Raw genomic sequence first — 25,522 nt, 5'->3', positions numbered from 1 at the left:
GTAAACACAATGCTATATAGTGTGGCTGAGCGAGCGGTGTACTACTGTTCCCAGCAGACACAGAGTGGCAGTAAACACAATGCTATATAGTGTGGCTGAGCGAGCGGTGTACTACTATACCCAGCACAGACACAGAGTGGCAGTAAACAGAATGCTATATAGTGTGGCTGAGCGAGGTACACAGAGTGGCAGTAAACAGAATGCTATATAGTGTGGCTGAGCGAGCGGTGTACTACTATTCCCAGCAGACACAGAGTGGCAGTAAACAGAATGCTATATAGTGTGGCTGAGCGAGGTACACAGAGTGGCAGTAAACACAATGCTATATAGTGTGGCTGAGCGAGCGGTGTACTACTATTCCCAGCAGACACAGAGTGGCAGTAAACAGAATGCTATATAGTGTGGCTGAGCGAGGTACACAGAGTGGCAGTAAACACAATGCTATATAGTGTGGCTGAGCAAGCGGTGTACTACTGTTCCCAGCAGACACAGAGTGGCAGTAAACACAATTCTATATAGTGTGGCTGAGCGAGCGGTGTAGTACTGTTCCCAGCAGACACAGAGTGGCAATAAACACAATGCTATATAGTGTGGCTGAGCGAGGTACACAGAGTGGCAGTAAACACAATGCTATATAGTGTGGCTGAGCGAGCGGTGTACTACTATTCCCAGCAGACACAAAGTGGCAGTAAACACAATGCTATATAGTGTGGCTGAGCGAGGTACACAGAGTGGCAGTAAACAGAATGCTATATAGTGTGGCTGAGCGAGCGGTGTACTACTATTCCCAGCAGACACAGAGTGGCAGTAAACACAATGCTATATAGTGTGGCTGAGCGAGGTACACAGAGTGGCAGTAAACAGAATGCTATATAGAGTGGCTGAGCGAGCAGTGTACTACTATTCCCAGCAGACACAGAGTGGCAGTAAACAGAATGCTATATAGTGTGGCTGAGCGAGGTACACAGAGTGGCAGTAAACACAATGCTATATAGTGTGGCTGAGCGAGCGGTGTACTACTATTCCCAGCAGACCCAGAGTGGCAGTAAACAGAATGCTATATAGTGTGGCTGAGCGAGGTACACAGAGTGGCAGTAAACACAATGCTATATAGTGTGGCTGAGCGAGGTACACAGAGTGGCAGTAAACAGAATGCTATATAGTGTGGCTGAGCGAGCGGTGTACTACTATTCCCAGCAGACACAGAGTGGCAGTAAACAGAATGCTATATAGTGTGGCTGAGCGAGGTACACAGAGTGGCAGTAAACACAATGCTATATAGTGTGGCTGAGCGAGCGGTGTACTACTGTTCCCAGCAGACACAGAGTGGCAGTAAACACAATGCTATATAGTGTGGCTGAGCGAGGTACACAGAGTGGCAGTAAACACAATGCTATATAGTGTGGCTGAGCGAGCGGTGTACTACTATTCCCAGCAGACACAGAGTGGCAGTAAACAGAATGCTATATAGTGTGGCTGAGCGAGGTACACAGAGTGGCAGTAAACAGAATGCTATATAGTGTGGCTGAGCGAGGTACACAGAGTGGCAGTAAACACAATGCTATATAGTGTGGCTGAGCGAGCGGTGTACTACTATTCCCAGCAGCGACACAATGACTGGGGGGACCCTGGCTAGCGTGGCTGGAGCGCGAACTACCCTGCCTGCCTACCCAAAGCTAAACCCACAGACAAATGGCGGAGATATGACGTGGTTCGGGTATTTATTTACCCGAACCACGTGACAGTTCGGCCAATCAGAGCGCGTTCGGGTCCGAACCACGTGACCCGTTCGGCCAATCACAGCGCTAGCCGAACGTTCGGGGAACGTTCGGCCATGCGCTCTTAGTTCGGCCATGTGGCCGAACGGTTTGGCCGAACACCATAAGGTGTTCGGCCGAACTCGAACATCACCCGAACAGGGTGATGTTCTGCAGAACCCGAACAGTGGCGAACACTGTTCGCCCAACACTAACTGCAAGTACATTCAAGTGTACAAATTGCAGCGTTAATAAACACTTCAGTCTACCATGTGATGACATTTTGTTTGGAATTATTTTTCAAAGTCACCTACCTCTAGAAAAGTCATTTTACAAATGTGACATCACTTCTGTGTTTCCACTAGAGCGGAGAGCAGACTTTTTTGTCCGATCTTATTGCTAAGTGGAGAGTGAAAGCTCCTATGTTCACACTTGTCACGCTGCAACAGATCCGTTGCAGTAAGCGGACCACACTTTTGTGCAGTCAATGATTAGAGATGGCCCGAACGGTTCCAGGCGAACTTCCGGTGGTTCGCGTTCGCCATGTAAGACGAACTTTCCGTAAGTTCGGTTCACCCCCATAGTGCACCATTAGGGTCAACTTTGACCCTCTACATCACAGTCAGCAGGCACATTGTAGCCAATCAGGCTACACTTTCTACTGGAGCCACTCTCCCCCCCCCCCATATAAAAGGCAGGCTCCGCCGGCCATTACACTCACTCATGTGCCTGCAATAGTGAGAGAAGGGACAGTTGTTGGCAGACTCTCATAGGGAAAGATTAGTTAGGCTGTTATAGGCTTGTTAGCTTGCTCCTGTCTGATTCTTATTGCTAAAATATCACCCCACAACAGCTCTTTTGAGTGCTAATCTTGTTCTTGTGATCTCTTTTTTTTCCTGTGTGTCCCACTGACACTTGTGTTGCATAGACAGCCTTGCTAATTCATACTGTGTGTGTGCCACTGCCTTGCATAGGCTGCCTTACTAATTCATAATGTGTGTGCCACTGCCAGGCCCAGCACATTCAGTGACTACCTGTGTGTGAGACAGGTGCACATTGTAATACCCAGTACTGCATATACAGTGGCTTGCAAAAGTATTCGGCCCCCTTGAAGTTTTCCACATTTTGTCACATTACTGCCACAAACATGAATCAATTTATTGGAATTCTACGTGAAAGACCAATACAAAGTGGTGTAAACGTGAGAAGTGGAATGAAAATCATACATGATTCCAAACATTTTTTACAAATCAATAACTGCAAAGTGGTGTGTGCGTAATTATTCAGCCCCCTTTGGTCTGAGTGCAGTCAGTTGCCCATAGACATTGCCGTATGAGTGCTAATGACTAAATAGAGTGCACCTGTGTGTAATCTAATATCAGTACAAATACCGCTGCTCTGTGACAACCTCAGTGGTTGTCTAAGAGAATCTTGGGAGCAACAACACCATGAAGTCCAAAGAACACACCAGAGAGGTCAGGGATACACTTATTGAGAAATTTAAAGCAGGCTTAGGCTACAAAAAGATTTCCAAAGCCTTGAACATCCCAAGGAGCACTGTTCAAGCAATCATTCAGAAATGGAAGGAGTATGGCACAACTGTAAACCTACCAAGACAAGGCCATCCACCCAAACTCACAGGCCGAACAAGGAGAGCGCTGATCAGAAATGCAGTCAAAAAGGCCCAAGGTGACTCTGGACGAGCTGCAGAGATCTACAGCTCAGGTGGGGAAATCTGTCCATAGGACAACTATTCCATTGGCCTTTATGGAAGAGTGGCAAGAAGAAAGCCATTGCTAACAGAAAAGAATAAAAAGTCCCATTTGCAGTTTGCCACAAGCCATGTGGGGGACACAGCAAACATGTGGAAGAAGGTGCTCTGGTCAGATGAGACCAAAACAGAACTATTTGGCCAAAATGCAAAACGCTGTGTGTGGCGGAAAACTAACACTGCACATCACTCTGAACACAACATCCCCACTGTCAAATATGGTGGTGGCAGTATCATGCTCTGGGGGTGCTTCTCTTCAGCAGGGACAGGGAAGCTGGTCAGAGTTGATGGGAAGATGGATGGAGCCAAATACAAGGCAATCTTGGAAGAAAACCTCTTGGAGTCTGCAAAAGACTTGAGACTGGGGCGGAGGTTCACCTTCCGGCAGGACAACGGCCCTAAACATAAAAGTCAGGGCAACAATGGAATGGTTTAAAACAAAACATATCCATGTGTTAAAATGGCCCAGTCAAAGTCCAGATCTAAATCCAATCGAAAACCTGTGGCAAGATCTGAAAACTGCTGTTCACAAATGCTCTCCATCTAATCTGACTGAGCTGGAGTTGTTTTGCAAAGAAGAATGGACAGGTATTTCAGTCTCTAGATGTGCAAAACTGGTAGAGACATACCCTAAAAGACTGGCAGCTGTAATTTCAGCAAAAGGTGGTTCTACAAAGTATTGACTCAGGGGGCTGAATAATTACGCACACCCCACTTTGCAGTTATTTATTTGTAAAAAATGTTTGGAATCATGTATGATTTTCATTGCACTTCTCATGTGTACACCACTTTGTATTGGTCTTTCATGTGGAATTCCAATAAAATTGATTCATGTTTGTGGCAGTAATGTGACAAAATGTGGAAAACTTCAAGGGGGCTGAATACTTTTGCAAGCCACTGTACCTACCAGTTGTGTTGAGTGCACCCACCTCATCACTGCATATACTTACCTGTTGTGTTCAGTGAACCCACCTCATCACTGCATATACCTACCTGTTGTGTTGAGTGAACCCACCTCATCACTGCATATACCTACCAGTTGTGTTGAGTGAACCCACCTCATCACTGCATATACCTACCAGTTGTGTTCAGTGCACCCACCTCATCACTGCATATACCTACCTGTTGTGTTGAGTGCACCCACCTCATCACTGCATATACCTACCTGTTGTCTTGAGTGAAACCACCTCATCACTGCATATACCTACCTGTTGTGTTGAGTGAACCCACCTCGTCACTGTATATACCTACTTGTTGTGTTCAGTGCACCCACCTCATCACTGCATATACCTACCTGTTGTGTTCAGTGCACCCACCTCATCACTGCATATACCTACCTGTTGTGTTCAGTGAACCCACCTCATCACTGCATGTACCTACCAGTTGTGTTGAGTGAAACCACCTCATCACTGCATATACCTACCTGTTGTGTTGAGTGAACCCACCTCATCACTGTATATACCTACCTATTGTGTTGAGTGCACCCACCTCATCACTGCATATACCTACCTGTTTTGTTGAGTGCACCCACCTCATCACTGCCACGCGCTACATCTGAGAGACAGAGGGAGCTTAGGGAGTTAAATAAATGGCTGAGAAATTGGTGTAGGAAGGAAGGGTTTGGGTTCCTGGAGAACTGGGCAGACTTTGCAGTCGGCTACAGGTTCTACAGCAGGGATGGGCTGCACCTTAATGGGGAGGGTGCAGCTGCATTGGGGGAGAAGATGGCTAAACGGTTGGAGGAGATTTTAAACTAGGATCTGGGGGGAGGTGGGAAGATAAAGTCTCAATATGTAGACAAGATAAGGTAAAAAGACAGTGGGAGCCTAACATTATGGGGGGTGGAGAGGGGGGTGGGGACAGTGTAAAGATTAAGGAGGTTGGTAAAACTTCAAGTAGCCCATTTCGTGTAAACAAAATTGGTAAATGTGTTGGTAAAAATATAAAGTGCATGGTAACCAATGCTCGGAGCCTTGCAAATAAAATAGACGAACTAGAGTTCATTCTGAATGACAAAGGCTATGACATTGTGGGAATAACCGAGACATGGATGGATGAAAACCATGACTGGATAGCTAATTTAAAAGGATACAATGTGTTTAGGAGGGATAGAACAGGGAAAAAAGGTGGAGGGGTTTGTCTCTTTGTTAAGAATTCTTTTACAGCTGTCCTCAACGATGAGATGGAGGAAGATTGCGAAGATGTGGAGTCCGTTTGGGTAAATATTCATGGTGGAAATAAAAGTTGCCAATTGCTTATTGGGGTATGCTGCAGACCACCTCTTATTAATGAAGCTGCAGAACTGCGATTACTACAGCAGATTGAAAAAGCTGCAAGTAAAAATTAGGTCATAATTATGGGTCATAATTATGGGCAACTTCAACATTGACTGGGGTATTGAGGCTACCCATTCTGGTAAAAGCAGCAGATTTCTGGCAGCACTACAGGACAATTACTTGACTCAAATGGTAACGGAACCAACTAGGGGGAATGCGTTACTGGATCTGATCATTTCTAATAGACCAGATAATGTATCAAATGTGCAGGTTCAAGAACATTTGGGAAATAGTGATCACAACATGATAACGTTTGATCTGGTGACTGATAGGCCACGGGGCAGCGGGACCACTAAAACTATGAATTTTAGAAAAGCAAAGTTCAATCAAATTAGGCAGGCACTAAGTTTGGTGAACTGGGATAATGTACTACAAGGGGAGGACACTGAAGGGAAATGGCAAGCTTTTAAACGTATTCTCAATCAATATTGTAGTATGTATATCCCATATGGAAACAAAATGTTTAGGAATAAAAAAAAGGCCTCTATGGATGAATAGAAAGGTTAGGGATAAAATGAAGAGGAAAAGGAATGCCTATAAGGTCCTAAAACAGGAGGGGACCGAGGCTGCACTAAGCAATTATAAGGAGTGCAATAAAAATTGTAAAAAAGAAATTAGGCTGGCAAAGATCGAAGCTGAAAATCAAATCGCTAGGGATATCAAATCTAACCCAAAAAAGTTTTACAAGTACATCAACTCTAAAAAAAGAAAGGTTGACTGTATAGGAATCCTAAAGGATGAGGGTGGGAACTCAATGGTGGATGACCAAGGTAAGGCAGAGTTATTAAATGCTTTCTTTGCTTCTGTGTGAGGAAACGCGGAAAAGCCGCCGCGTGTGCCAAGAGCTAGGCGGCTGACTCCGCGTCCTACGCGGCGGTTTGCACGCGTCTGGTGGTGTGGTGGAACGCGGAAAAGCCGCCGCATGTCCTGACAGCAAAGCGGCTGTTTGCATGCAGCAGCATGTGCTTGGTGTGGCTGGGTCTGTTAGTGCACCTAGGCAGATGGAGAGCTATGCTCGCGCGGGCCTGAATTCAGGACCTTTATACCTGCAGAGGAAGTGTCAGCTGATCAGGAAGGTCAGCTGATTCCTGCAGGACTCATGATTGGCTGAATGGTTCGGGCAGGGCAGCAGAGTCCAGCAACTATATATTCTGCTGCTTATTCAGTTGCTGGTTGTCTGGCGTTGCGATCACATACGTGGGAGCACCCAGATCCGTAGTCAGATCCGCAAGTGTGCCGGGACCAGCTGGAGCTGTAATCCTACACTTAGCTAGTTTCTGTTGATAGCTTAAAGTACTAGTTTGATTGTGATTATCTGTTTTGACCTTTTGCCTGCCTGACTATCCTCCTGAACTCTGATCTTGTACCTCGATATTTCTGATACTCTGTTGCCGAACCCCGGCTCGTCCTTAGACTCTGCTTCTGCCTACTGATCTTGTACCTCGATATTTCTGATACCCTATTGCCGAACCCTGCCTGTACCTGACTCCGCCTTTGCCTCTTGATATTGTACTTTATCTGTCCGTGTGTATACGACCTGGCTTGTCCGACCTCGAGAACCGACCTCACTGTTGGAGGCGGTTCCCCGTTCTATCAGTGACACTTCCTCCAGAGTGTTACTTTTAGACAATCCTTCCTACTCGCAGCCTGACTCCTCCTGTCTTGGAGAGTCCAGGTCTTCGGAAGGAATCCGTGCAGTATACCTTACTGCGCTGAGGCTTAGTCCTCAAAGTGTTACTGTTACACCAAACACTACACTCTACTCAGGTGAACAGAGGTTAGCTGGTATATCGGATTATCGGTGATACTGCAGATCACTTATAATCTGGTATACATCTGTATTCCCAGTGATACTGCAGATCACCGGTAATCAGATCCTCTCTGTGCTTCACCGATCGTTACAGAACGCCAGACCAAAAAACAGATGGACGCACGCGCTGACCCTCTGACTGTGCTTGCCACTTCGGTGGATAGCATCCATCAAGCACTGGGCCAGCACAAAGCCTTAATTGATGCCCTATCAGGCTCTGTGCGAACCCTTCAGACGTCAGTTGATTCGGTGCGATCCCCTCCTAGTGATGACATAGGTATGCCCGTACCTGATAAATTTTCCGGCCACAAGTCTGACTTTTGGAATTTTAAGAGTAGAGTGTTATCATATTTTGAGCTGAGACCCCGATCCTCGGGAACTGAGACCCAACGGGTCATATTTATTAAGACCTTACTAACTGGTGACTCCCAGACCTGGGCGTACAATTTGTCGGCCAGTGACTTAGCCCTTACCTCGGTAGAGGAATTCTTTAAAGCCATGGCAGTGATTTACGACGACCCTGACCTTGCTGCGACCTCTGACCGGAAGCTTAAGCTTTTGCGGCAAGGCAGGGGTCCAGTCGAAGATTATGTGGCCGAATTTCGTAGGTGGTCAGTTACGGCCAGGTTTGACACCTATGCCCTGTTAGACTACTTCCTGTCTGGGTTGTCGGATGAGGTCTCCGACCTAATGTTAAGCCAACCCGAGCCCAAGACAGTGGATGAGGCCATCTCGTCGGCCATTCAAATCGACCGTAGGCTACGCCATCAGAGACAAACTAGGGGCAGTCATCGTGTCAGGGTGACTTCCTACGCAGCACCTCCTGCTGCACCCCTAGTAACTCCATCTCCTGCTGTCTCATCGTCTCCGGTCTTGCCGCCACCTGAACCGATGCAGATCGGTCGGTCTAAGTTGACCCAAGTGGAGAGAAGACGGAGAATGTCTGAGCAATTATGTCTATACTGTGGTTAAGGGGGGCATAGGGTACAAGACTGTCCCATTAAACCGGATAAAAATAAGCCGGGAAACGCTACCGCCTAGGAGTTGTAAGGGGTGACACCCTGGGCGCCCAACTCACACCCCTAAAAGAAAGACGTTTACTCCTTCCTTGTACGATTACGTGGGGGGGGGGGGCAAATCTGAAGCCACAGAGGCCTTTCTTGATTCAGGCTCCGCGGCTAACTTTATGAGTTCAGAGTTCGCAGAAAAGTTGGGCATTCCGCTCACCCCAGTAAGACCACCTATCCAGGTTACTGCTGTGGACGATTCCCCGCTGCAAAGGGACCGTCCGCTGTCTCAGACACCAGAGGTGGAAGTCACTATTGGGGTTCTGCATAACGAAAGTCTAAGTTTCTTTGTATTACACGACCACCTCCACAATTGTTTTGGGTATGCCCTGGCTGCAGCTCCATTCGCCACAGATTAATTGGGCTGCTGGACAATTAACTAGTTGGTCAGACTTCTGTTCCCAACAGTGTCTAGGGAAGGTGACTTTAGGTCAGACCAAGTTTCACGTGGAGGGTGTTCCCGAGCAATACTCCGAGTTCTCGGATGTATTCTGTCCCAAGGCTGCTGACAAGTTACCTCCTCATCGCCCTTTCGATTGCCCCATCGATCTCCGTGCCGGTTGTATGCCCCCTAGGGGTCACCTGTATAATTTGTCTGGACCAGAGAAAATAGCGATGCAGGAGTACATTCGTGACAATTTAACCAAAGGGTTCATTCGCCCCTCCCGGTCGCCTGCAGGGGCCGGTTTCTTTTTTGTTAAGAAGAAAGACGGAGGGCTTCGACCTTGCATCGACTACCGTGGCCTGAATAAAATCACGGTGAAGAATCGATATCCGTTACCATTGATAGATGATTTATTTACGCAGGTCACGAACGCCAAGATCTTTTCAAAATTGGATCTGAGGGGTGCATACAACCTGATCCGCATTAGAAAGGGCGATGAATGGAAGACGGCCTTCAACACTCCCGACGGGCATTACGAGTACTTAGTGATGCCCTACCGGTTGTGCAATGCGCCAGCCGTCTTCCAAGAATTAATCAACGAGGTATTCAGGGAGATGTTGGGTAGATTTGTGCTAGTATACCTTGACGATATACTGATCTATTCCAACAACCTCTCCGAGCACAGGGTCCACGTTAAATTCGTGTTGGACAAATTAAGGCAAAATATGCTGTATGCCAAGGTGGAGAAATGTAGTTTCGAGGTGACCACTGTCACATTTCTAGGGTATGTGATTTCCACCTCAGGCTTGTCAATGGATCCTGCCAAGGTCACAGCTGTCCTAGAATGGCCACAGCCAGTGGGGTTGAAGCCCCTGCAGAGATTTTTAGGTTTTGCGAACTACTATAGGAGGTTCATAAAGGGGTACTCCACGATAATTGCCCCTCTCACCAGTCTCACAAAAAAGGGGGCAGATACCACCCACTGGTCTCCTGAGGCTGTGGCAGCCTTTTAGCACTTGAAAAAACTTTTTGCTCAGCGCCTATTTTAAGACATGTAGAAACGTCCTTTCCCTTTATTGTGGAGGTTGACGCTTCGGAGGTTGGGGTAGGGGCGGTGCTGTCTCAGCGGTCAGGGTTACAAGGCAGATTGCATCCATGCGCTTATTTTTCCCGTAGGTTTTCTCCGGCAGAGAAAAACTACGACATAGGCAACCGGGAACTTCTGGCCATTAAATTGGCATTTGAAGAATGGCGCCACTGGTTGGAGGGGGCAGAGCACACGATCACGGTTTATACTGATCACAAAAATTTGGAATACATCGAGGGGGCTAAAAGACTAAGTCCCGACAGGCCCGTTGGTCTTTATTTTTTACGAGATTCAGATTTATTATCACGTACACTCCAGGCAGCAAAAACATCAAGGCAGATGCCCTGTCCAGATGTTTTGAATTAGAGACAGCACAGCCCCCCGCTCCTGAGTCCATCATCCCGCAAAGGCTGGTATTAGCAGCCACAGAGACCTGGGAGGATTGGACAAAAGCTTTGGGTCCCTTTCAGCAGGATGTCCCTGAGGGAAAACCAGAGGGGGTTTTGTTTATCCCACTACCTTTTCGTCTACAGGTCTTACAAATGTTTCACGCCCATAAGAATGCTGGTCACCCTGGTGCTGCCAGAACGCAGGATCTGATCGCCAGGTGTGCTTGGTGGCCTTCTATGGCAACAGACTGCAAGGAGTATGTCAGGGAGTGTGCGGTATGTGCCAAGAGTAAACCCTCCCGGCAGGCACCTGTCGGTACCTTGCAGCCTTTGCTGGCCCCGAGTGAACCATGGACCCACTTGTCCATGGATTTTGTGGGTGAACTCCCCAGGTCTGAAGGCATGTCGGTCATTTGGGTGGTAGTCGACCGCTTCAGCAAAATGGCCCATTTCGTGCCCTTGAAAGGACTCCCCTCGGCCCAGGAATTGGCCGACCTATTTATCGTCCACATTTTCCGGCTGCACGGCATTCCGGAAAACATTGTGTCCGATCGGGGAGTCCAATTCATCTCTAAATTCTGGAGGGCATTTTGCCACCAAATGGGCATGAAGCTGTCTTTCTCGTCAGGCTACCACCCACAGACCAATGGGCAGACCGAACGAATTAATCAGTCTTTAGAACAGTTCTTAAGATGTTACGTTGCGGAGACACAGAATGATTGGGTAAGTTTCTGGCTTTTGCAGAATTCGCACAGAATAATTTGAAGAGTTCTTCTTCTGGTTTTTCTCAGTTCCAGATTGTGACAGGGAGGTCGCCCAAGTTCTCCCCGCTCCCAGTTGCCTCTTCTCCGTTTCCCGCACTGGAGGATTGGCAGAAGTCACTCAGGGGCAATTGGGGAATTGTTAGAGAGAATTTGCAGAAAGCGTTCCAAAGTCAAAAGGGTCAAGCGGACAAGAGATGTTCCATGGAATGGAAGTTTCAGCAAGGGGATTTAGTCTGGGTGTCCACACGTCACTTGACCCTGAAGCAGCCATCTGCCAAACTGGGCCCCAGGTTTGTGGGTCCATTTTCTGTGACCAAGAAGATCAACAACGTCACTTATGCCATTGATCTTCCTGCCAGCATGCGGGGCGTAAGGTCGTTTCACGTGTCCCTACTCAAACCTGCGGTTCATGTGGGTCCTACTCCTCCTCCTCCTGTGATGGTGGAGGACCAACCCAAGTATGAGGTAGAGAAAATCTTAGATTCGCGCATTGTACAGAACTCAGTACAATATCTGGTGCATTGGAAAGGGTATGGCATTGAGGAGAGACAATGGGTACCTGGGAACCGCATGCATGCGGACAAATTAAGGAAAGAGTTTCACGCTTTACATCCCGAGAAACCTGGTAGGAGTTGTCCGGAGTCCACTCCTCGGGGGCGGGGGGGTACTGTGAGGAAACGTGGAAAAGCCGCCGCGTGTGCCAAGAGCTAGGCGGCTGACTCCGCGTCCTAAGCGGCGGTTTGCACGCGTCTGGTGGTGTGGTGGAATGCGGAAAAGCCGCCGCATGTCCTGACAGCAAAGCGGCTGTTTGCATGCAGCAGCATGTGCTTGGTGTGGCTGGGTCTGTTAGTACACCTAGGCAGATGGAGAGCTATGCTCAATTCAGGACCTTTATACCTGCAGAGGAAGTGTCAGCTGATCAGGAAGGTCAGCTGATTCCTGCAGGACTCATAATTGGCTGAATGGTTCGGGCGGGGCAGCAGAGTCCAGCAACTATATATTCTGCTGCTTATTCAGTTGCTGGTTGTCTGGCGTTGCGATCACATACGTGGGAGCACCCAGATCCGTAGTCAGATCCGCAAGTGTGCCGGGACCAGCTGGAGCTGTAATCCTACACTTAGCTAGTTTCTGTTGATAGCTTAAAGTACTAGTTTGATTGTGATTATCTGTTTTGACCTTTTGCCTGCCTGACTATCCTCCTGAACTCTGATCTTGTACCTCGATATTTCTGATACTCTGTTGCCGAACCCCGGCTCGTCCTTAGATTTGCTTCTGCCTACTGATCTTGTACCTCGATATTTCTGATACCCTGTTGCCGAACCCTGCCTGTACCTGACTCCGCCTTTGCCTCTTGATATTGTACTTTATCTGTCCATGTGTGTACGACCTGGCTTGTCCGACCTCGAGAACCGACCTCACTGTTGGAGGCGGTTCCCCGTTCTATCAGTGACACTTCCTCCAGAGTGTTACTTTTAGACAATCCTTCCTACTCGCAGCCTGACTCCTCCCGTCTTGGAGAGTCCAGGTCTTCGGAAGGAATCCGTGCAGTATACCTTACTGCGCTGAGGCTTAGTCCTCAAAGTGTTACTGTTACACCAAACACTACACTCTACTCAGGTGAACAGAGGTTAGCTGGTATATCAGATTATCTGTGATACTGCAGATCACTTATAATCTGGTATACATCTGTATTCCCAGTGATACTGCAGATCACCGGTAATCAGATCCTCTCTGTGCTTCACCGATCGTTACATTCTGTCTTCTTCACAAAGGAAACAGCACTGTTGCAAATTACAGAGGCAGAAGAGTCTCAATCTTCTAACTGTAATATTAAATACTTAACGCAGGAAGAAGTAAAGGCAAGACTAAATAAATTAAAAATAGACAAGGCACCTGGCCCGGATGGCATGCATCCTCGGGTCCTAAGAGAATTAAGTTCAGTTATAGCTAAGCCCCTTTATCTTATCTTTTGTGACTCTCTTGCAACTGGCAGAGTCCTAGTGGATTGGCGTACAGCCCACGTTTTCCCATTATTTAAGAAGGGCAAAAAATCTGATCCAGGAAATTATAGACCTGTAAGCTTAACATCAGTTGTATGCAAACTATTTGAGGGGTTACTAAGAGATACTATACATGACTTCATAGTAGAAAATAATCTTATTTCTCAGCATCAACATGGGTTTACTAAAGACAGGTTCTGTTTGACTAACATGCTCAGCTTTTATGAGGTAGTGAATGCTAATATGGATATTGGGAATGCTGTAGATGTAATATACTTGGACTTTGCAAAGGCCTTCGACACTGTTCCCCACAGAAGTCTGGTGCAAAAGTTGAGGATGCAAGGACTGGGGAAGAGTTTGTGTGCATGGATAGGGAACTGGCTAATGGACAGAAAACAAAGAGTTGTGGTCAATGGATCGTACTCAAAATGGGAGACTGTTAGCAGTGGGGTCCCACAGGGGTCTGAACTGGGTCCAGTGCTCTTCAATTTATTTATTAATGACCTAGTAGATGCAGTAGTGAGCAATGTTGCTCATTTTGCAGATGATACAAAATTGTGCAGAATCATCAACTCTCAGGAAGATAGTGTCATATTGCAACAGGATCTGGAAAGGATGGCTATATGGGCACATACATGGCAGATGAAGTTCAATGTTGACAAATGTAAAGTCATGCATTTTGGTCGTACCAATGGTCTAGCACCATACAAAATAAATGGGATACAGTTGGGGACATCAAACTTGGAGAAGGACTTAGGAGTACTCATCGACAACAAGTTAAATAATCATACTCAATGCCAAGCCGCTGCAGCTAAAGCGAACAAAATTTTGGGATGCATTAAAAGGGAAATAAAAACTCGAGATGCTAGCATAATATTGCCCCTGTTTAACTCTCTAGTAAGGCCACATCTGGAATATGGAATTCAGTTCTGGGCACCACATTACAAAAAAGATATTGCAGTTTTAGAGCAGGTGCAGAGACGAGCTACAAAATTGATACGTGGGATGGAAGGTCTCGCTTACCAAGAAAGGTTAGATAAACTGGGTTTATTTAGTCTAGAGAAAAGACGCCTTAGAGGAGATCTAATTAACATGTATAAATACATCAGAGGGCAATATAATAGCTTGGCGGATGAGCTTTTTGTCCCTAGGCCTTCTCAAAGGACTAGAGGACATGATCTGCGCATGGAGGAAAAACGTTTTAGCCATTTATTTAGGAAAGGGTTATTTACAGTAAGAGTGATTAAGATGTGGAATGCATTGCCACAGGAAGTCGTTATGGCAAACTCTATACCTGCATTTAAAGGGGGCTTAGATGCTTTCCTTGCGTTGAAAGACATCCATGGCTACAATTACTAGGTTATGCCTAATGATGTTGATCCAGGGATTTTATCTGATTGCCATCTGGAGTCAGGAAGTAATTTTTCCCTTTTGGGGCTAATTGGACCATGCCTTGTGGGGTTTTTTTCGCCTTCCTCTGGATCAACAGGGGTATGTGGGGGATGGGCTGGAGTTGTACTTTGTACTGGTTGAACTCGATGGACGTATGTCTTTTTTTAACCAAAATAACTATGTAACTATGTAACTGCATATAACTACCTATTGTGTTCAGTGAACCCACCTCATCACTGCATATACCAGCTTGTTGTGTTTAGTGAACCCACCTCATCACTGCATATACTTACCTGTTGTGTTGAGTGCACCCACCTCATCACTGCATATACCTACCTGTTGTGTTCAGTGCACCCACCTCATCACTGCATATACCTACCTGTTGTGTTCAGTGCACCAACCTACCTACGTGAGTGCACGCAGTGTGATATACCACTCCGTGCATACCTGTTAATTGCACCTGTGTGACTGCACATTGTATTAGTCAAGTCAGTGCATACCTTTCACTTCATCCCCCCCTGATATGGACAAAACGGACAAAACAGGTAGAGGAAGAGGTAGAGGCAGAGGCAAAGCCAGAGGAAGGCAAACCGGCAGCTCTGTGAGAGGTTGTGTTGATGTGATTTCATGCAGCCCTGGCCCAAAGTACAGTGCTCAGAAGAAGGTATGTGCCATCAACTCCCAAGATTGTCAGGACGTGGTTGACTATTTAACTCAGAACACCTCATCTCCCGCAGCAACCAGCACTACTACAAGCACCACATCCGCTGCATTAGACACTTCGCAGGAGTTATTTGGTGGTGAAAGCACTGATTCACAGCCACTACTGCAACAACAAGATGAAGGCGATAAGCAAGTTACACCACCTCATATGTGTGGTTAGGCGACAGTTAGGCGACACTATGGACGTAACGTGTGTGGAGGAGGATGATGAAGTACCTGCTGTTGGTGCAGTTTTGGAGGTGTCTGAGGCAAGCGAAGCTGGGCAGGATGATTATGATGATTATGATGATACGGATCCCACATGGGTTCCTAAGAGACAAGATGACCAAGGGGACAGTTCAGAAGGGGGGGCTCAGAGAGGAGTAGGAGGAGACAAGTTCCTGAAAGAAGCAGGGGGAGCTCGTCATCAGAAACAGCTGGTGGCAGTGTCCGGCGCCATGTATTGCCACCTATGTACAGCCAGCCAACATGCCCTTTAACGTCAGCTGCTGATACCACCATAGTGCCATCACCCCAGGGGGGCTCAGCGGTTTGGAAATTTTTTAGTGTGTCTACCTCAGATCAGAGCAATGCCATCTGTTCTCTCTGCCTCCAAAAATTGACCCATGGAAAGGCCAACACTCACGTAGGGACAAGTGCCTTATGAAGGCACCTAGAGAAAATGCACAAACTGCAATGGGAACAGCACCTGAGCAAAAGCAGCACACAACAGAAAAGCCACCCTCCTTCTCCTCTTCCTCCTTCAGGTGCAGCATCTTCAGCCGCTTTCTCCCTTGCACCTTCACAGCCACCCTCCTCCACTCCACCTCTAACCTTGAGCGGTTCCTGCTCCTCTGCCCACAGCAGCCAGGTGTCTGTGAAGGAAATCTTTGAGCGGAAGAAGCCATTTTCTGTCAGTCACCCCCTTGCCCGGTGTCTGACAGCTGGCGTGGCGGAACTGTTAGCTCGCCAGCTGTTACCATACCAGCTGGTGGACTCTGAGGCCTTCTGTAAATTTGTGGCCAGTGGGACACCGCAGTGGAAGATGCCAGGCCGCAATTATTTCTCTAAAAAGGCGATAGCAAGCCGATGGCAAGCAGGGAGTATGTGGCTGTGCAGAGGACCAACTTGTGACACCTCCACGGCTTGCAAGCAGGCCTCCTGCCACCTCCTCTCCGCCTGCTACATCCTCTTCACTGTCGTTATCCTCTTCCTCCTTGGCTGGTGCCGCGATCTCCTCTCCAGCTACACAGCCCCATCTCCCCAGGGCCTATGCTGCATGCCAGGTACGACGCTGTCACGCCATCTTAGACATGTCTTGCCTCAAAGCGGAGAGTCACACTGGAGCAGCTCTCCTGGCTGTTCTTAACAAACAGGTGGATCAGTGGCTGACCCCTCACCAGCTGGAGATCGGCAACGTGGACGTGGTGACAATGGCAGCAATGTCCTTTCCGCTTTGAATTTGGGAAAGCTGACACATGTACCCTGCATGGCACATGTGCTCAATCTAGTCATTCAAAGATTTGTGTCAAAGTACCCAGGCTTAGAGGACGTCCTGAGGCAGGCCAGGAAGTTGTGTGGACATTTCAGGCGGTCTTACACGGCCATGGCACGCTTTGCGGACATTCAGCGGAGAAACAACTTACCGGTGAGACGCTTGATATGTGATAGCTCGACTCACTGGAATTCGACCCTGGTCATGTTCAATCGCCTGCTAGAACAGGAGTAAGCCATCACCCAGTACCTGTATAATTACAGTAAAAGGACACAATCTGGGGAGATGGGGATGTTGTGGCCCAACAACTGGACACTGATGCAGAATGCATGCAGGCTTATGCGGCCGTTTGAGGAGGTGACCAACCTGGTGAGTCGTAGTGAAGGCACCATCAGCGACTTGATCCTGTACGCTTACTTTCTGGAGCGTGCTGTGCGTAGAGTGGTGGATCAAGCTGTGGAGGAGCGTGAAGAGGAACAGTTACGGCAGGAACAGTTGTGGGAGCAAATTACATCAGAACCAGATGTTTCCTTTGGCAGCACAGAGGGGGGAGGAGGAGGAAGAGTTGTGTGGGGAAGAGGAGTCAGACTCGGATGATGAGGAAGGTGTTTCTGTGGAGGAGGAGGAGGCAGCGGCAGAAGAACAACTGCAGCAGGCGTCGCAGGGGGCTTGTGCTGCTCAACGTTCCCGTGGTATTGTTCGTGGTTGGGGGGAGGAGGAGGACTTACCTGATGTCACTGAGGAAGAGCAAGAGGAGATGGAGAGTACATCTGGATCCAACTTTGTGCAGATGGCGTCTTTTATGCTGTCCAGCCTGTTGAGGGACCCCCGTATAAAAAAACTCAAGGGGAATGAGCTGTACTGGGTGGCCACGCTACTAGACCCTCGGTATAGGCACAAAGTGGAGGACATGTTACCAAGTCACCTGAAGGCAGAAAGGATGCAGCACATGCAGAACAAGCTGGTAAGTATGCTTTACAATGTGTATAAGGGTGATGTCACAGCACAACGCAATAAAGGTACCACTGCCAGTAATCCTTCTCCCATGTCCACGCAGGCAAGCACAGGATGCTCCAGCGATCTCATGGTGATGTCAGACATGCGGACATTCTTTAGTCAAACCCTTTCAGATCCACCTTCCACCAACGTCTGGACCGGCAGGTAGCCGACTACCTGGCCTTAAGTGGGTGTGCAGGCTTGACCTGTGGCCAGAGCTGTCCCAATTTGCCATCCAACTTCTGTCTTGCCCTGCCTCAAGCGTCCTGTCAGAAAGGACCTTCAGCGCAGCTGGAGGCATTGTCACTGAGAAGAGAAGTCGCCTAAGTCACAAAAGGGTTCAGTACCTTACCTTTATCAAAATTATGCATGGATCCCGGAGGGCTACTGCCCGCCCGAAGACCAAGTCAGTCCCCACACACAGCATCTCTGCCTGCAGGCCGCTTGCCTTCTCCGCCACCACCAACAGGGTCCAGGACTCCAGACGGTCTCCTGAATTTTTAAGGCCGCTGCTAGCTATTCTAATTTTTCTGGTGCGTGTACATGCCTGCCTAATTTTTCTTGCTGCACTGCAGCTGCAACAACAAAACAAAAGGCATGTACATGTGCCCATTCCCGTTTGTGATCATTACCTTGCCGTGGTGAAGGGGCTTGCGTATCACAATGAAGCAATAACCGCCGGCTATATGAGTGTCTTGGGGGGTGGTACGCCAAAGATAATAAGGTCGTTGCTTCATTGTGGCTAGACCAAATTTGATCAGCTGGACAGTCACTGTTCTGTCATTCAGCTACATCAGCCGGATGACCATATGGGCTGTGGACAGTCACTGTTGTTCTATCATTGAGCTTCCACAGCCTGGTGACCATGTGGGCTTGAAAACTGCCATGGCCTGCACTCTCGCCATGGTGCGCACCAGTCCAGCAGGGCCGTCACTACGCAAAAACTTGTTTGCGGTGCGTTACACAGTGAGTTTGGTGTGTCAGTGTGAAGCAGTACTCTAATTACACTCCCTGATTGATGTATACACATGCAAGATGTTTTAAAGCACTTTAGGCCTGCTATTTAGCATTCAATGGAATTTCTGCCCTTAAAACGCTGCTTTGAGTCAAATCCAGATTTTTCCCCGGGACTTTTGGCGTCTATCCCACTCCGCCATGCCCCTCCCTACAGGTGTTAGACCCCTTGAAACATCTTTTCCATCACTTTTGTGGCCAGCATAAATGTTTCTAGTTTTCAAAGTTCGCCTCCCATTGAAGTCTATTGCGGTTTGCGAATGTTTGCGCGAACCGAACCTTCAGCGGAGGTTCGCGAACCGAAAATTGGAGGTTCGGGCCATCTATCAATGATACTCCCGGACAGGCGGAGGCATCTTTATCTGCCCCAGGCTATGCAAATTGCCGCTGCTCGGTCCCTGTATACAGGGAAGAAGCACGTGGATCCCCATTGGGCTGCAAAAGACCAATACGAATCCTCAGCACAGGGAGATTTCTCATTGGTTCAGGATGAACCAATGAAAAATTCTCATGTTGCTTGGTAGAATTGGTCTAAAGCAGCCTATGGAGAGCCCCGTGCTTCTCCGGGCCTGCAGGCGGATTACAGAGGGTGACCGTGCGGCGGCTGGACAGGTGAGCGGCGATCGCTTTGGACGGTGGGTGGACGAAGAGTGGGTGGATGGAGAGCATCTTTTTGGCTGATGCGCTTACCGTGTCCATTTTGCATCCACTGTAATGGGAACACAGCCTTACAGGAGTAACATTGGTTCTCTGTAGATATGTTAAATTTGAGAGGGGAAACATCATCTCTCTTCAGGTATAAGTTATTTTTCACAGGAAGAGTGACATTACTGTTTCCAGATACAAAGATACAAATCACATTATCAATGTGATATAATTTACAAGACTGACATGACCTTTGTCAAAATGTTTTATATTTTAATATCTTATAAATAGTATAGCTGTACAAGTAGCAGCTCTCATGGTGGTGGAATCCCCCGCTTCAATATAATTTATCACATGTTCAAAAATACATGCCAGGATAATGCTTGATTATGAGAGATCTGTGCCTGCATGGGAGGGCATCCATACATCACTCTTCTCTCCCCTCCCCCCTCCACCCCGCCAGATTTGTACTTTCCAGCACCCAAGGCCAGCTGTCACCAACCGCACCCCCCCTCATTCTGTCCAACAACCTGACTAGTGATCACGAGTTTGATGTTCTCCCTCTGTTTTACTTCTCTGCCCCCTGTTCAACACAGAACAGTACATGCCCTGTCCACTCCCTGTAATTTTGCACTCCTGCCTGGATGCACAGCAGTGGATAGTGTTCTGGGCATGCATACTTCAGAAATGATGAGCAGCTTGTGTCAATTACGCATACCTAGAACACATGGCTGCTGTGCACATTCAGGCAGGAGCGCCAAAATATAAGGAGTGCGAGTGGACAGAGCAGCACTGCTTCTTTGTCTTCTGTGCTACTGGCTGCAGTCGGAGCCACAAACAAGTGACAGGGCAGCGCAATGCAGGGGCGCCGCGAGGCATAAAGCGAACCAAGCGGCTGCTTGGGGCCTCAAGATCGTAGGGGCCTCGGCGGCTCAGTGACGTCGGCGTGACGTCACTGTTTTCCCGCAGCCCCGCGGGGCTGGCAGAGCAGAGTAGGGCAGGGCTACGGGTAGATGGCCGCCGCCGAAGCCCTGCTCTGGAGACTATTTATGCCTCCAGTACAGGGCTTCGGGTGGCCATCTTCCCGTAGCCCTGATTCAATCAGCGCGGGAGATTGGAGGAGGGAGGGAGCTCCGTGGGAACTGCGCGCCTGAGGAGCCGGCCAGGAGAGGAGAAGGGGAGAGAAGACTTCCGCCAGTGCCAGGTGAGTAAATTCTTTTCTTTTTGCAGCTCTGAAAATGTGCCCTAATTGCGTTTGATATCTGCTGAACTGTTCCCTAATTGTGTTTGATTTCTGCTGAACTGTGCCCTAATTGTGTTTGATTTCTGCTGAACTGTGCCCTAATTGTGTTTGATTTCTGCTGAACTGTGCCCTAATTGTGTTTGATTTATGCTGAACTGTGCCCTAATTGTGTTTGATTTCTGCTGAACTGTGCCCTAATTGCGTTTGATTTCTGCTGAACTGTTCCCTAATTGTGTTTGATTTCTGCTGAAAATGTGCCCTAATTGCGTTTGATATCTGCTGAAAATGTGCCCTAATTGCGTTTGATTTCTGCTGAACTGTGCCCTAATTGCGTTTGATTTCTGCTGAACTGTGCCCTAATTGCATTTGATTTCTGCTGAAAATGTGCCCTAATTGCGTTTGATTTCTGCTGAAAATGTGCCCAAATTGCGTTTGATTTCTGCTGAAATGTGGCCCTAATTGCGTTTGATTTCTGCTGAAAATGTGCCATAATTGCGTTTGATTTCTGCTGAAAATGTGCCTAAATTGCGTTTGATTTCTGCTGAAATGTGGCCCAAATTGCGTTTGATTTCTGCTGAAAATGTGCCCAAATTTCGTTTGATTTCTGCTGAAAATGTGCCCTAATTTCGTTTGATTTCTGCTAAAAAATGTGCCCAAATTGCGTTTGATTTCTGCTGAAATGTGGCCCTAATTGCGTTTGATTTCTGCTGAAAATGTGCCATAATTGCGTTTGATTTCTGCTGAAAATGTGCCCAAATTGCGTTTGATTTCTGCTGAAATGTGGCCCAAATTGCGTTTGATTTCTGCTGAAATGTGGCCCAAATTGCGTTTGATTTCTGCTGAAATGTGGCCCAAATTCTGTTTGTTTTCTGTTGAAATGTTGCACAAATTGCGTTTGTTTTCTGCTGAAATGTTGCACAAATTGCGTTTTTATTTTCTGGTGTCTGGGGTAACTGTTGCTGCATTTATTATTTAATGGTCATAGTTGGCTATATTTGCTGTGCTACGGTTAAGCTCCGCCCATACAATGTCATGGCCAAATCCATCTTTCGGCGCGGCGCGCGCCTCAATCACCCCCACATCCATTTTCCCTGCAAACAGCCCCGCCCCAATCCGCCCTCCAGCTCCATCCACATGTCATGGCCACGCCCACTTATGCGGGATAGCCACACCCATTTTTCTCCGCTTGGGGCCACAAAAACCTTAGCTGCACCCCTGGCGCAATGGAGTGAAGCCCATTCAAAACAGAGAACGTAAGTAAAATAATCCCAAACTACACATGCTGGCATAGATTTAGTGTCAGCTGAGGTGTACGTTACACAGTGACAATTTATCATTTAGGGCAAATTAAGACAGATGTTAAAATCAGTCAGCAGTACGTTTTGAAGTTTTGAAACAGAATGATACCATTTATTGGCAAACTAAAAAGAAAAACAGTGAGACGTTGGCTAATGAGCCATATTTTTTTGTATTATTATTATTTATTGTATTTATAAAGCGCCAACATATTACGCAGAACTGGACAATAAATATATACAATGATACAAGGATGACAGATATAACAAGGTTATACAACATAAAACAAAGTTACACAAGGCAAATGGTACAAAATACATGATCATGCAATATGAGCTGGTTAGGTAGGCCCAGTAATACAATTACAGGCTATCATCAGAAAGGAGCACATGATCCTGCAGAGTGCAGACTACACTAGGGAAGGGAGGACCCTGCCAATCCTGCAAGTCTTCAGACTTTGTTCCTGTATACAAGATGTTAGGGCACACAGCTAAAAATACAGTCATTAGAAGATGCTTAGATTGTTTTGCAAATATAAATAAATGTAATGCAGTTGTAATCCTGTTTCAAAACATTCTGCTTTCACTGGTGGCTAAGTACAATGCTTTGCTGCTACTAAAAAAAAAAGCCAGGAAATAGTTAAACTGTAGTACAAAGAATGGTGCCATCATTCCCTAGGAAAACAAACAAACAAACAAACCTTAAATTTAACAGGTCTCAGGTCTTAAAAGGGACACTATGGCGAAAAATTGTAAAATATGTGCAAACAGAGACAAATAATAAGTATGTTTTTTTTCCAGAGTAAAATGAACCATAAATTACTTTTCTCCTATGTTGCTGTCACTTTCAGTAGGTAGTAGAAATCTGACATGAGCGACAGGTTTTGGACTAGTCCATCTCTTCATATGGGATTCTCAGCAAGGCTTTAATTGGCAAGTATCCCTGCGTCCCATGTCCGTGTGTCAGTGCTTTTTGTCTCTGTGCATGTGCACGGAGGGACACAGAGACACTGCCGAGAGCTGGGGGGAATGACGCATGGCGGTGGAGGATCCGCCCTATAGGGGGGCGGGTGGCATGTGCGGGCGGGTGCGCGCGACACGTGCGCGGGTGGCGAGCGCATGCATGAGCGGGCGGCTGGTGCGCTGACAACGAACGACAGGTGCATGCATGATGGGTGCGCGCGCGCACTAACTGGCGGTGGCATGAAGAGACCTAGAGCCCGTTTTTTAAATGGCCTTAGGTCAACCAGTTCTTTATAAAGATATTCCCTAAAAAGGATTTAAACAATGATACTGGTCAGCCTCCCTGCTCGCTACACAGTGTTTGGCAGTTGGACAGAGCAACTGCCATTCACTAAGTGGTTTTGAAAATAAAAAAATCCCTGAGAATCCCCGATTAAGAGATGGACTAGTCCAAAACCTGTTGCTTCGGTCAGATTTCTACTACATACTTTAAGTGACAGCAACATAGGAGAAAAGTAATGTATGGCTCATTTTACTCTGGAAAAACCATACTTCTTATTTGTATATGTTTGCACACATTTTACATTTTACAATTTTTCGCCATAGTGCCCCTTTAACAGAGCTGACCAGTAATAAATTAACAACAGTCAGGGGGAGAGGAGAACTGATTTTTATCGCCCTAGGCCGTGGCCTTTGTGGCCTTCCCAGAAATCTGCCCCTGCTCCCCCCATGGTGTCTTCTGGCATAATATATGCACAGCAAACCGCAATGAAAGGCAGTTTACCTCCACAGCAGGGAATCAGAGTGGCTGAAAAGCATGTGGATTGGAGGCTGGGCCAGTAGTGCATTATACTGAAGGGGTGGAAGGAGGAGAAGGAAGCACACAGACACACCATAGGCGAACTCTGTCAGTTTGCGTGTCAGGCAGGAGCAATGGGAGAGACTGAGAGATCAGCTGTACCAGTGCTCAGTGGATGCTGGGCTCTAACGCGAACACAATGGTAAAACGAAGCGGAGAGGACCCTAAACTGTCCTCTGCACTCTGTGGCAAAAGGATCCGCCGCAAATGGCAACTGAGCCTAAAGCTACGCTTGCAGTGGGGCATCGTGGTGCACCGTTCTGATGCTTAGCAATGCCCCGATTGAAACTCTGACTGCAGGAAATCCACCAGACACCAATCAAGTTCTTTTTAAGAAATATTTGTATTAAATCATAAGTATAAAAGTTTCAATGACAAAGCACATTAATAAACTTCTTTTTTTCCGCAAAGACAAATAACACCTTTCTGAGCACTTTTCCACACTACACAGTCTCAGTTCCTTGCTTTAGTTCATCTAAGTGCTTTATTTCTGCATGCATCTTTAAATGGTAAGAACTAAGTAGATATATTAATTTTTATTCACTTTAACTCAGAAGACAACTTCCATGCTCAGTCCTTCCAGGTACAAAGGCTCTGTTTTCCTGTTGGCCTATCGAGAATTGTAATCCACAAGGAAATATAGCAACCCACGCATCCTGTGTAAGTATTTTTTTTTCTTTTTTGCAGATAAACAGCTCCAACACTCCAAGGTTCATCTGGGTAAGTAGGTTTCAAACCTGCAATCCTTAGTTCCTGGTATTAAATGAGTATTTGATAGAAACTTTCAATTTTCTTATTTTTCTCAACAGGACTCCATCCAAGTTACTGCAGATTACCATACAGGTAGATATATGAACAAATATGATTCAGAGAAACGACTGTAGGGAGATTCTCATAATAACTTCTACACGTAGACAGTGCATATAGTCGAGAAGCTGTGAACACTTTCTTTAAATTCTCTTATAGACTCCTGAGGCCTCTTGGCAGCAGTTTGATTCACTTCTCAGATAGAAAGTCTTTGGGATTCTTTTACACAGCTTATAAACTCCAGAGAATCCCTGAACGCTTGGTTTTGCTAGGAGCAGTTCATACATTAATACTTAGATCAATAAGCCTTCTTTACATTCATTTTTCCACAATGTAGTTTCTGTCACAAGTTTATCTTTTCCTCTCTTGCATGCTCTCTCTTCTTAGATTCGGTCTCTCTGTATACAGGAAATTATCTCCCCAGCTTGACTATTTTCTCTCTTTTCTTCCTGCTTTCTACTCTGAATACTTCTTAATCAGCTGAATACTTCTTAATCAGCTGATTACTCTTCCTGCCTCTCTCTCTTTCTCTGCACAGTCTTCAGGTTCACAGTACCTCTCTGTTGCTCTCTTAATCACTGCAGCCAGCTTGGCACATCATCTTAGCAGCGCCATGTCCTTTCACAGATCAGTTTCTTTTTAGACAGCCAAAAAAAAACTGCAACACCACAGCTCCAACCAGCTCAGACCGGTTTTCTCAACTGCCACTCTGTACAGAGCATGCTCAGAAAAAAACAGCTGAGTC

General features: G+C 47.0%; 1 protein-coding gene across 1 annotated transcript in view; it reads left to right on the top strand.

Annotated features, from left to right (window-relative positions):
- LOC137533567 (uncharacterized) overlaps positions 1–24,854 on the top strand; it is a 111,783-nt gene extending 86,929 nt beyond the window's left edge. The window contains exons 3-4 of the mRNA XM_068254930.1: positions 24,658–24,690; positions 24,780–24,854. Of these exons, the coding sequence (XP_068111031.1) occupies positions 24,658–24,690; positions 24,780–24,854 (108 nt within the window). The remainder of the gene's footprint in view (positions 1–24,657; positions 24,691–24,779) is intronic.
- Positions 24,855–25,522: the final 668 nt, after the last annotated feature.

Source organism: Hyperolius riggenbachi, chromosome 9 (genome assembly GCF_040937935.1).
Source record: "Hyperolius riggenbachi isolate aHypRig1 chromosome 9, aHypRig1.pri, whole genome shotgun sequence".
Classification (NCBI taxonomy): Eukaryota; Metazoa; Chordata; class Amphibia; order Anura; family Hyperoliidae; genus Hyperolius; species Hyperolius riggenbachi.
Note: the sequence above shows the minus strand (reverse complement) of the source record. Positions and strands in the feature narration are given on the sequence as shown.